General features: G+C 38.5%; 1 protein-coding gene across 4 annotated transcripts in view; it reads left to right on the top strand.

Moving 5' to 3' along the window:
* The window catches only part of PRIM2 (DNA primase subunit 2), a 343,351-nt gene that overhangs the window by 276,146 nt on the left and 54,596 nt on the right, over positions 1–12,609 (top strand). For all 4 annotated transcript variants that reach the window (XM_057493690.1, XM_036916298.2, XM_036916299.2 and 1 more), the window contains one exon: positions 6,055–6,181. In XM_057493690.1, the coding sequence (XP_057349673.1) occupies positions 6,055–6,181 (127 nt within the window). The remainder of the gene's footprint in view (positions 1–6,054; positions 6,182–12,609) is intronic.

Here is a 12,609-nt window from a genome sequence, read left to right as displayed (position 1 = left end):
CTCTTGTTGCTGAAAGTTAGTAATAAATATAAGGCTAGCTTTCAGTCCTCTGGTAAGGAAGGCCCAATGAACATAAAAGATTCTTAACCATTTAGCCTAGTAAACATTTAGTGAGCAAGTCAGGTGTGCAAGGCTTTGTGCTAGGCTTGGGGTTCACAGAAGTGAGAGGGAGGTGTATGAACAGGCAATGCAGGGACTGAGGTTCTTTCCTGACGCATGCTACGTAGGGTTAGAGCCTCTGTTCCCTGCTTTTCTGTGATAATGGCCGCCCTAGCTGATATCTGGAGCTGGTTCCAGCTCTGGAATTCTGAATGTAACTGATGAAGTCATAGAAAGCTCCAGACCAGGTTTTCAGTTAAATAAGCAATGGTGTGTTCTGCATCCATCCCTCCCCATTTTCAGACTCCCTTCTGTCTGATCTTGTACTCCAGCTCCTTGTCATTTCCCCAGCTACATGATAGGAGGAGGATTCCAAGTATGCCTTGCAACCCTCTTGGTGTCTCTGAGAGCACGCTGAAACACCTCTTAGTGTTTTTTCATTTCAGTGGTTAGAGTTCCAAATTCTTGCTGGTAGGAAACAACTGTCACTAAAAAAGGGGTTGGAAATGTTTGTTGAATGTTGCCACATCTGTACCCTGTTAGCTGCCCACATATGTGTGCACGTTTTGCCTCTTAGTCAGGATTTTCCATTTTGAGTATACATTTCTCTCTGAAGGCCACCTGCTTTTTAACCATCCCCCTTTCTGTGCAAGCTGAGCCTTCACATAATGAAGGGCAGCTTTTGTTCCTTGGATAGTAGGAATAATGGTGTCTTGGGGCTTTTCTTGGTAGGAAAGACTTTCAGAGGAAGACCATGTACTGTCCTGGGCAATCAGATGTTTACACCATGGTCTCTGAGTATATACACTCATGGTTTCTGAGTAGATTTGGATATAAATACCTTAAAAACTATAATAAGATAGGGTCACTAGACTCTGAGTGGGACTGGGGTAGAGTTGGGGCAGAGGCAGGATAGAGATGTGCCTGCTTTAACCATTTTTCTTGTGTTCGATTGGTAACAGTCTGCCCCTGAAAATATTTGTTGCTGTCTTTGGCAGAAATGCAGGTTGGTCTGGTGCCAGTGCACAGCTGGGGTGTCAGGACTAATTTGGAAGGTCACAAATTGCTGTCACCCACCTTCAGACCACTGTTGATAACCTGGCATTTCCCATCACTGTGGAGAGGGATAGTGGGGCCACAACAGAAAAGTGTTTTCTTGGTTCTCTTACCTCTTCTCCTATGAATACTGACAGGTGTTCCTCTGAGCTGTGGATATGGACACCTAGAAAGTATTCTCTAAAGCACATCTCCCAATCAGTGTACCCTTTGTATAATATTTGAAGAATTTGCCAGTCTGAGAACTACAGAAGACAATTTGTGTGATAAATATATGAATAGTAAAATAAAGAAGTGAACTAGCTTACCGAGGTCTAAAGTTGAGACAGACATACACTCAGGTGATAAGTAAACTCAAAAGAAGAGGAAAGTGAAGGATACTAATTTTAGCTTTTCTACCTTTAGAGAGAATAGCTAATATTTTAACGGAATAGTTGAATAAAAAGTTCTTTCAGTGTTTTCTAAGAAACATACAGAAATCTTATATCTAATTAAATTCAATTCATTCCTAAAAGTTTGCACAAAGAGATTGATTATAGTTAATGTTTATAACTAACAAAACAAATGGAACTTGTTTGTAAAAGATGTTTGCTGGAACTTTTAACAAATGAAATTCAATGATGATTTGTAAGTTTTTCTTCTTTCTTTAAAGTTCTCTTTTCTTTGAAATGCCATGTTTTCCTGGTTGTAGATCACTTGTGGGCAAATAGCTGTTTGTGAAGCTATAAGTTACTGATGAAAATTCTGGCAGCCTTTTTTTAAAAATGGAAATTGATAAACTGATTCTAAAATTTACATGGAAATATAGGGTATAAACTAGCCAAAGTAATATTGAAAAACAAAACAAATTAAAAAAAAGGAGAACTTAAATTATCTGAATTTGAAACTTACTGTAAAGACTTTGTAATCAACACAGGGTGGCACCGCCAAAGGATAGACACATAGGTTAGTGGAATAGGACAGCGTCCCTCAAGTCCACACATTTATGTCAAAGTTGATCAGGGTACCAAAATGATTTAATAAGGAACAGAAAATATCTTCAACTAATGGTGTTGGAAAAAGTGTTTATCCACATGGGGGTAAAGGGTACCAGAATATGCCTCCCAAAATATGCCACTTTGGCATAAGAAATATTTTGAGCTATAGGCAATTGAGAACCAGCAGAAGCAAGAAAAGTTCTACCTCTCCCTAACCATCTAAAAATAAGGTATAAATTTTCCCATTTATAAAGGAAATTAATATTTGTAAAGATGTCTCTGTGCCAGGAAGAGAGCTACCCCAGACAACTCTCATCACCCAAGAGACTCTCATGGGTACTACAAGACAGCCGTTGTTTCCCAGACATTTCCTCCCCTGCCCTTCTCATAGTCTGCCCCACCCCAGAATCCCAAAGCCTCTTTTTCTCTGTTTAGCCTATGGTGGTATATCAACCCCACTTAACTGCCCATCTCCTTGAGTCGCACTACTTTGTAAGACTGCCACAATGATGTGTGTACTTACGTAGATAAGTAATCAAACTTTTTTATTTGTGTTCATCTCTCTTTTGTCGGTTTGATTCATGGGCTCCAGACACTGAATCTAGGAGGGTAGAGGGAATAAGGTATTTCCTCCCCTATAGAGGATAAAAAAGAACCTGGACTCTTACCTCACATCACACACACAAAATACAATGAATCAGTACCTAGATTTAAAAAATGAAAACATTACAGCTTCTAAAGGACAACATAGAAGAATATCTTTGCAACCTATCTTTAGGACACCTCACTACCATAAAAATGTTGATAAATTAGTGTTCATCAAAAAAAATCTCCACATGCCTCAACAACCAAAAAGCAAGTAACCCTATTAAAAAATGGGCAGAGGATATGAACAGACACTTCTCCAAAGAAGAAATTCAGATGGCCAACAGGCACATGAAAAAATGCTCCACATTGCTAATTATCAGGGAACTGCAAATTAAAACCACAATGAGATATCACCTCATACTAGTTAGAATGGCCAGTATTGAAAAAACTAAGAACAATACATATTTGTGAGGATGTGGAGAAAGGGGAACCCTCCTACACTGCTGGTGGGAATGTAAACTAGTTCAGCCATTGTGGAAAGCAATATGGAGGTTCCTCAAAAAACTAAAAATAGAAATACCATTTGACATGGGAATTCTACAACTAGGAATTTACCCAAAGAATACAAGTTCTCAGATTCAAAAAGACATATGCACCCCTATGTTTATTGCAGCACTATTTACAATAGCTAAGATATGCAAGCAAACTAAGTGTCCATCAGTACATGAGTGGATCAAGAAGATGTACATATACACAATGGAATACTATTCAGCCATAAGAAAGAAACAAATCCTACCATTTGCAACAACATGGATGGACCCCGAGGATATTATGCTCAGTGAAATAAGCCAGGCAGAGAAAGACAAGTACCAAATTATTTCCCTCATTTGTGGAGTATAACAACAAAGCAAAACTGAAGGAACAAAACAGCAGCAGACTCACAAACTCCAAGAAAGGACTAGCAGTTACCAAAGGTGAGGGATGATGGTGGAGGGCGGTGGGGAGAGAGGGAGAAGGGCATTGAGGGGTATTATGATTGACATACATGGTGTGGGGGGGATCATGGGGAAGACTGTGTAGCACAGTGATGACAAGTAGTGACTCTGTGGCATCTTACTACACTGATGGACAGTGACTGCAGTGGGGTTTGGGGGGGGGACTCGATAATATGGGTGATTGTAGTGACCACATTGTTTTTCATGTGAAACCTTCATAAGACTGTATTTCAATAATACCTTCATTCAAAAATTGTATAAAGCTCATTTTATCAGAAGATAATATCAAGAGAATAAATAGACAATCCACAGACAGTAAGAAAATATTCATAACATCCACACAGGTAGTCCCTGACCTTACCGTGTTTTGACTTAGGATTTTTCAACTTTATGATGGTGCAAAAATGATACATACTCAGTAGAGATGTACTCAGTACTTGGAATTTTGAATTTTGATCTTTTTCTGGGCTATTAATGTTCATTAGGACACTCTTGTGATGTTGGGTAGCTTCAGTGAGCTGCAACTCCCAGTCAGCCACACGATGACAAGGTTAAACCACCAATACTTAACGACCATTCTGCACTCATACAGCCATTCTGTTTTTCACTTTCAGTACAGTATTCAGTAAATTTCGAGATATTCAACACTTCATTGTAAAATAGGCTTTGTGTTAGATGATCTTGCACAATGTAGGCTAATGTAAGTGTTCTGAGCATATTTAATGTGGGTAGTCTAAGCTATAATGTTCAGGTTACGTGTATTAAATGTGTTTTTGACTTAACAATATTTTTTATGATGGGTTTATCAGGACAGAACCCCATAGTAAGGCGAGAAGAATCTGTATCTAACAATAGGTTTAAATCCAGAATATGTAAAGAATTCATATGTAAACATAATGGATGTTTAAATGGCAAAAGATTTGAACAGACACTTCACAAAATAAGGCATTTCATCAGCCAAGAAGCATATGAAATGTGCCCAACAGTAGCAGTCATCAAGGAAATGCAAGATGAGATGCTGCTGCCTGCCCGCTGGAATGGCTAAAGTGAACAAAATGGGCACAACCAAATTTTGGGGACAATGTGGAACTCTCCTGCATTGCTAGTTGGGTATAAAATCATACAGCCACTCCGGAAAAACATTGGGAGCAATTCTGTGTAAAATTTATCTGCGAGAAATGAAAGTAAACGTCCACAAAAGTCACCTGTAAGAATGTTCATGGTAGCTTCATTGATAATAGCCGCACACTAGAAGAGCCCATGTGTCCATCAGTAGGGGACTAGATAAACTATTTGTTATATGCATACAGTGGAACACAACAATAAAAGGAACACACTGCTGGTACGTGTAGTGAACGGCATGGGCAAATCTCAATATAAAAAGACATGAAAGAATCAGACACAAAACACTTTATTTGTGATTCCATTTATATAAAGTTGTAGAATAGCTTAAACTTTGGTAACAAAAGTCAGATCAGTAGTTGCTCCTGGATATGGAGGGAGGGGAAGACTGTTGCCTGCGAAAAGGGGCACAAGGGCCTCTGGATTGGTGAAAATGTTCTCTCTCCTGATAGGGTACGGATTACATAGGTACAGTGATTTGTCAAAACTGATCAGACTGTAGGCTTGAGATCTGTGCACTTAACTATATGTAAATTGTAACCTCAAATTTAAAAATCTCACCAAAAAAATAACAGTATTTTCTTATATCTTAATTCTAATTTTCTTCCTTACCTTCCATAAAGCATTGGACAGCTTAATCCCACTGTACTGAGCCTTTCATTAAATGTCAATTCCTTTTTTTTCTTCCTATCCCACCCATTTCAAAGTCCTTTCTGTCCCATGAGCTTGCTTTACAAATACGGAGTCAGGAATTCCAGGTAGGAGGCAATCGCAGTAGTTCATTCATTCATCAGGCATTTGCTGACTGCTTCCTTAGGATGGTGAAAAAATGCAGGAGAGGGGAATGATGTTAAGGGGCATTTCAGAATAGGATGTGGGAATCAGGGAGAACTAGGTTTGGAGGTAGAGAAGAGGCTAATCTGGTATAATCTTTGGACTCAAACCAAGAAACGGGCGAATCAGTTATTCTTCTCAGGAAGGGATTATCTTCATCTTTAAACATTGTAAATACAAACAGCTGTGTCTACCTGAGAAATTTGTTTCTTGTAAGTTTTGCACCTTTAAAAAATGATTTATATCATAAAAGGCCCAAATGAGTATATTATATGAATGCTGAATTTATTTTTAAAAATATCACTTTGTACTCTTTGATTCTAGCTGACACTGATTACACCACTAATGCCATATTGTCTCTTCTTTCTTTTTCTTCCGATCAGTTTGACAAAGGCTACTCCTACAATATCCGTCATAGCTTCGGAAAGGAAGGCAAGAGGACAGACTACACACCTTTCAGTTGTCTGAAGATTATTCTGACTAGTCCACCAGGCCAAGGAGATTATCATGGTAAGTGCTTCCACTGGGTGTGTTTGGAAAGTCGAGAAACCCAGCAGCTCAGTAGAAAACATTTAAACTGTGCAATGGCTTTTTGCATTACTGACAGGATCTAGTTTGTAGCTTATGTCAGCCATCAGGGTCAAGCTAGAGCTCCATTACTCTTGTGATTTGTCTTGTTACTGAACTGGGTCAACAAGCGAAATCCCCTCAGCTGCTCCTCAGTTTGTGCTGAAGCAGGCTCTTTAGTTCTCAGTCCCCCCTTTGACCTGCTCTGATCTTCCTTGTGTTCTGCAAGTGTCTTAGGAGACCGATACAAGTTCTTCAAAGCCGTTTGAAATTCAATACCAAATTTTAAAATAGTTGATTCATTGATTTTTCAAAAGACTACCGAGGAAAAGTTGTTTTGTTTTATTCTCATTATCATCATCTAATTAACAAAGATTAAGTGAGGGGTTTTACAAGTCATGGTATCAACCATTTGTCAGTTTGCCTAAGCTCTAGGTTGAAAAACAAAAAAGGTTGAACTCTTTTCTGTAAATTTCTGAGTTCATCAACTTATTTCTAAAATATCTGAGCACACCTTGAAAAGTTCCTCATTTATCTGGTATGTCAGAGAATGATTTAATGGTCCATATCAGTAATTTCTTAGATTACCAAAGCTTACTATAGTATGTGTCAAAACTTTTTTTGTCTTAGCATTGTAAATAAAATTCTTTTTCAAAAGATCACATACTTTTAGGCTGTTAAAGATGAAATCATTACAAACAGAATTTTAAGAGAGATGCTTCAGGTGTCCAGAGATTTAAAAAAAAATTCCTGTGCATTCATATGTAATTGGTGAAAAGGTGGGCAGTACGGTATACACGGTGAGTGGTTCTGATCACCTGTGTCAGTCGCATCAGGTGCCTTTGAGAAATGCAGATTCTCAGGCTCCACCCTCAGACTTATAAAATCAGATTTATGTACAAGCTCCCTGGATGATTTTTATGATTTCTAAACTTTGAAAACCATTGACCAGATACTTCTGTTAAGAAAGTCTACAGCTTTTTTAAGCAGCCATATGAGGCAGTTAACTTACACTGAGTCTTCAGGCGTTCTTCCGTCAGTTCCCAGGCCCTAGCTTTCCTTGCTTGCTCTTGTTGACTTTTTATTAGCTTAAATACAGGACTTTATATTTCTTATTCCTGTTAAGTCATATCTTACTTATTTCAGTCATTCTGTTTGTTTTACTTTGTTTTTAATTTAAACTCTATCAGTTAAAAAGTAATACACTTATCAAACACTCAGTTCATATTATTTATTAGACACGTCAATCTTACTTTTTTTTAATGAGCAAGCTATATTTTTAGAGCAGTTTTAGGTTCCCAGCAAAAGTGAGCAGGAAGTACAGAGTTCCCACATGGCGTCTTGCTGCCCACACATACACAACCTCGCCCACTATTGACCTCCTGTACCAGAAGGTGTGTTGCATGTGAGCCGAGAAGAGTGAGGAATCGGCTGTTGGAGGATGTAGCCCTTTCATGGGTATCAGTTATATCCAGTTGATTGGTGGTGCTGTTGAGTTCAACTGTGTTGTTGCTGATTTTCTGCCTGATGGATGTGTCCATTTCTGATGGAGGGGTGTTGCAGTATCTAATAATTCCCCTGTTTCTCTTTGCAGTCAGCTTTTGCCTCATGTATTTTCATACTCTGTTGTTAGGTGCATACACATTAAGGATTGTTACGTCTCCTTGGAGTATTCACCCCCTTGATATTCTGTAATATCCCTAATAGATTTTCTTGCTCTAATGTCGGCTCTGTCCGAAACTAAGATAACCACTCTCACTTTCTGTGATTTGTGTTGTCATGGTGTCGTTACTCCTCCCTCACTTTTCTCCATCCCTGCACTTTTATCTGTTTGTGTCTTTATATTTAAAGCAGCTTTCTTTTTACACAACATGCAATTGGGTCTTACTTTTTGACCCACTCTGACAATCTGTTTCTATTGGTGTAATTGGACCACTGATGCTTAAAGTGATTATCGATATAGTTAGATTAATAGCTACTGTATTTGTTACTACATTTTTTCTATTTGTTGCCCTTATTTTTTGTTTCTGTTTTGTCTCCCACACCTTTTCTGCCTTTTGTGGATTAACTGAGCATTTTATATGATTCCATTTTTCTCCTTTCTTAGCAAATCTGTTAAACTTCTTTGTTACTCTTTTAAGTAGTTTTACTTTTTTTTTTTTTTTTAATAATTATTTTTTATTGAAGGGTAGTTGACGCACAGTATTACATTACATTAGTTTCAAGTGTACAACACAGTGGTAAAACATTTATATACATAATTCTAGGTTCCAGCTATCACCCTACCAGGCTGTTACAATATCTTGATTATATTCCTTATGCTATACATTACATCCCGGTTACTTATTTATTTTACCATTGGAAGTCTGTCCATTTTTTTTTTTTTTTTTGTGAGGGCATCTCTCATATTTATTGATCAAATGGTTGTTAACGACAATAAAATTCTGTATAGGGGAGTCAATGCTCAATGCACAATCATTAATCCACCCCAAGCCTAATTTTCGTCAGTCTCCAATCTTCTGAGGCATAACAAACAAGTTCTTACATGGAGAACAAATTCTGACATAATGAATAAGTTACATAGTGAACAGTACAAGGGCAGTCATCACAGAAACTTTCGGTTTTGCTCATGCATTATGAACTCTAAACAGTCAGTTCAAATATGAATACTCATTTGGTTTTTATACTTGATTTATATGTGGATACCACATTTCTCTCTTTATTATTATTATTTTTAATAAAATGCTGAAGTGGTAGGTAGATACAAGATAAAGGTAGAAAACATAGTTTAGTGTTGTAAGAGAGCAAATGTAGATGATCAGGTGTGTGCCTGTAGACTATGTGTTAATCCAAGCTAGACAAGGGCAATAAAACATCCACGTATGCAGAAGATTTCTCTCAGAACGGGGGGGTGAGGTTCTAAGCCTCACCTCTGTTGATCCCCAATTTCTCACCTGATGGTCCCCTGCGACTGTGCCTGTCTTAGGTTGTTCCTCCCTTGAGGAATCTTACCCGTCTCTGGCTAACCAGTCATCTTCCGGGGCCATACAGGGAAATGTAAAGTTGGTAAGTGAGAGAGAAGCCTTATTGTTTGAAATGGCTAGCTTTTTATTTCTTTGCATATTTATGCCCTGTAGCTTCTATGCCCAACATTTGTCTTGAGGTATCTTTACCACTTGGAAGAATTATGATACTCGGTAAATTTGATATGAGGCACGAATTCTATTTAAGGGTTGTAATTAGGAAGGAAGAAGAAAAGCTATAGAAGTAGCAGGCGGAAGAAAACATGGGAAGATTGATTATTTCTTTGACATATCTTCTTGTAGAGTAACTTCAGCCTATATAGGTTTTAAGCTACTACTTAAATTGCGCACACACATTAACATAATAGGAGTATAGTTACATAACCAAAGCATATCTGTAATTACCAGCCATCTCCAGTGAAACCAAGAAAACCAGTTAGGCACCTTAGGCATTTGTGAAAACTTATCTATGATATGGTGGATATTGTCCAACTGAACTTGAAAAGTCTGAGAGAAATCAGACAAATTAAAACAACCCATTCCTGGGGACTGTTCACATGCCATATGTTCTTTTAACAGTAAATAGTCTGTAGTTGTAAGACTTTGGAGCGCTACAATTTGCACTTCTCCAAATTCTTGGTTGAGTGCCAACAGTAGAGATCCAGTCAAATTTGTTGTTTTACTGTATGCACAGGTCAGCTTAGATATCTCCTTCCTCATTCCCATGGCAAGTCCAGGAACTGGTGGGATGAGTGCATCTACAGCTGTAGCAGTGCGTGGATCTTTGTTGGGGTTTTTTGATGATCATCTTCTGGCATGAGTCTTCCCGAGAGTGCTGATGTTGGAAGTTCTTTTTCATATCGTATCTTAGTTCATTTTCGGGGTAGCCCAATTAGGCTTTGATCCTCTGTATAAACACAAACAGACCTTTTGCCTACACTTTTATATGCCCTTTATACCCTTGTGTAGAACTTGTTGGAGGTTACCACACAGGAACTGCCCTTTTTTTTTTTTTTTGCTTTGTTTTTGGTATCACTAATCTACACTTACATGACGAATATTATGTTTACTAGGCTCTCCCCTATACCAGGTCTCCCCTATAAACCCCTTTACAGTCACTGTCCATCAGCATAGCAAAATGTTGTAGAATCACTACTTGCCTTCTCTGTGTTGTATAGCCCTCCTTTTTCTCCTACCCCCCCATGCATGTTAATCTTAATACCCCCCTACTTCTCCCCCCCTTATCCCTCCCTACCCACCCATCCTCCCCAGTCCCTTTCCCTTTGGTACCTGTTAGTCCATTCTTGAGTTCTGTGATTCTGCTGCTGTTTTGTTCCTTCAGTTCTTCCTTTGTTCTTATATTCCACAGATAAGTGAGATCATTTGGTATTTCTCTTTCTCCATTTGGCTTGTTTCACTGAGCATAATACCCTCCAGCTCCATCCATGTTGCTGCAAATGATTGGATTTGCCCTTTTCTTATGGCTGAGTAGTATTCCATTGTGTATATGTACCACATCTTCTTTATCCAGTCATCTATTGATGGACATTTAGGTTTCTTCCAATTCTTGGCTATTGTAAATAGTGCTGCAATAAACATAGGGGTGCATCTGTCTTTCTCAAACTTGATTGCTGTGTTCTTAGGGTAAATTCCTAGGAGTGGAATTCCTGGGTCAAATGGTAAGTCTGTTTTGAGCATTTTGATGTACCTCCATACTGCTTTCCACAATGGTTGAACTAACTTACATTCCCACCAGCAGTGTAGGAGGGTTCCCCTTTCTCCACAGCCTCACCAACATTTGTTGTTTGTCTTTTGGATGGCAGCCATCCTTACTGGTGTGAGGTGATACCTCATTGTAGTTTTAATTTGCATTTCTCTGATAATTAGCAATGTGGAGCATCTTTTCATGTGTCTGTTGGCCATCTGTATTTCTTTTTTGGAGAACCGTCTGTTCAGTTCCTCTGCCCATTTTTTAATTGGGTTATTTGTTTTTTGTTTGTTGAAGCGTGTGAGCTCCTTATATATTCTGGACGTCAAGCCTTTATCGGATGTGTCATTTTCAAATATATTCTCCCATACTGTAGGGATCCTTCTTGTTCTATTGATGGTGTCTTTTGCTGTACAGAAGCTTTTCAGCTTAATATAGTCCCACTTGTTCATTTTTGCTGTTGTTTTCCTTGCCCGGGGAGATATGTTCAAGAAGAGGTCACTCATGTTTATGTCTAAGAGGTTTTTGCCTATGTTTTCTTCCAAGAGTTTAATGGTTTCATGGCTTACATTCAGGTCTTTGATCCATTTTGAGTTTACTTTTGTATATGGGGTTAGACAGTGGTCCTGTTTCATTCTCCTACATGTAGCTGTCCAGTTTTGCCAGCACCACCTGTTGAAGAGACTGTCATTTCGCCATTGTATGTCCATGGCTCCTTTATCAAATATTAATTGACCATATATGTCTGGGTTAATGTCTGGATTCTCTAGTCTGTTCCATTGGTCTGTGGCTCTGCTCTTGTGCCAGTACCAAATTGTCTTGATTACTATGGCTTTATAGTAGAGCTTGAAGTTGGGGAGTGAGATCCCCCCTACTTTATTCTTCTTTCTCAGGATTGCTTTGGCTATTCGGGGCCTTTGGTGTTTCCATATGAATTTTTGAACTATTTGTTCCAGTTCATTGAAGAATGTTGCTGGTAGTTTCATAGGGATTGCATCAAATCTGTATATTGCTTTGGGCAGGATGGCCATTTTGACGATATTAATTCTTCCTAGCCACGAGCATGGGATGAGTTTCCATCTATTAGTGTCCCCTTTAATTTCTCTTAAGAGTGACTTGTAGTTTTCAGAGTATAAGTCTTTCACTTCTTTGGTTAGGTTTATTCCTAGGTATTTTATTTTTTTTTGATGCAATTGTGAATGGGGTTGTTTTCCTGATTTCTCTTTCTGTTGCTTCATTGTTAGTATATAGGAAAGCCACAGATTTCTGTGTGTTGATTTTGTATCCTGCAACTTTGCTGTATTCCGATATCAGTTCTAGTAGTTTTGGGGTGGAGTCTTTAGGGTTTTTTATGTACAGTATCATGTCATCTGCAAATAGTGACAGTTTAACTTCTTCTTTACCAATCTGGATTCCTTGTATTTCTTTGTTTTGTCTGATTGCCGTGGCTAGGACCTCCAGTACTATGTTAAATAACAGTGGAGAGAGTGGGCATCCCTGTCTAGTTCCCGATCTCAGCGGAAATGCTTTCAGCTTCTCGCTGTTCAATATAATGTTGGCTGTGGGTTTATCATAGATGGCCTTTATTATGTTGAGGTACTTGCCCTCTATTCCCATTTTGCTGAGAGTTTTTATCATGA

This window comes from Manis pentadactyla, chromosome 16 (assembly GCF_030020395.1).
Source record: "Manis pentadactyla isolate mManPen7 chromosome 16, mManPen7.hap1, whole genome shotgun sequence".
In the NCBI taxonomy this organism is placed as follows: domain Eukaryota; kingdom Metazoa; phylum Chordata; class Mammalia; order Pholidota; family Manidae; genus Manis; species Manis pentadactyla.
This window is presented reverse-complemented; position numbering and strand designations above follow the sequence as displayed.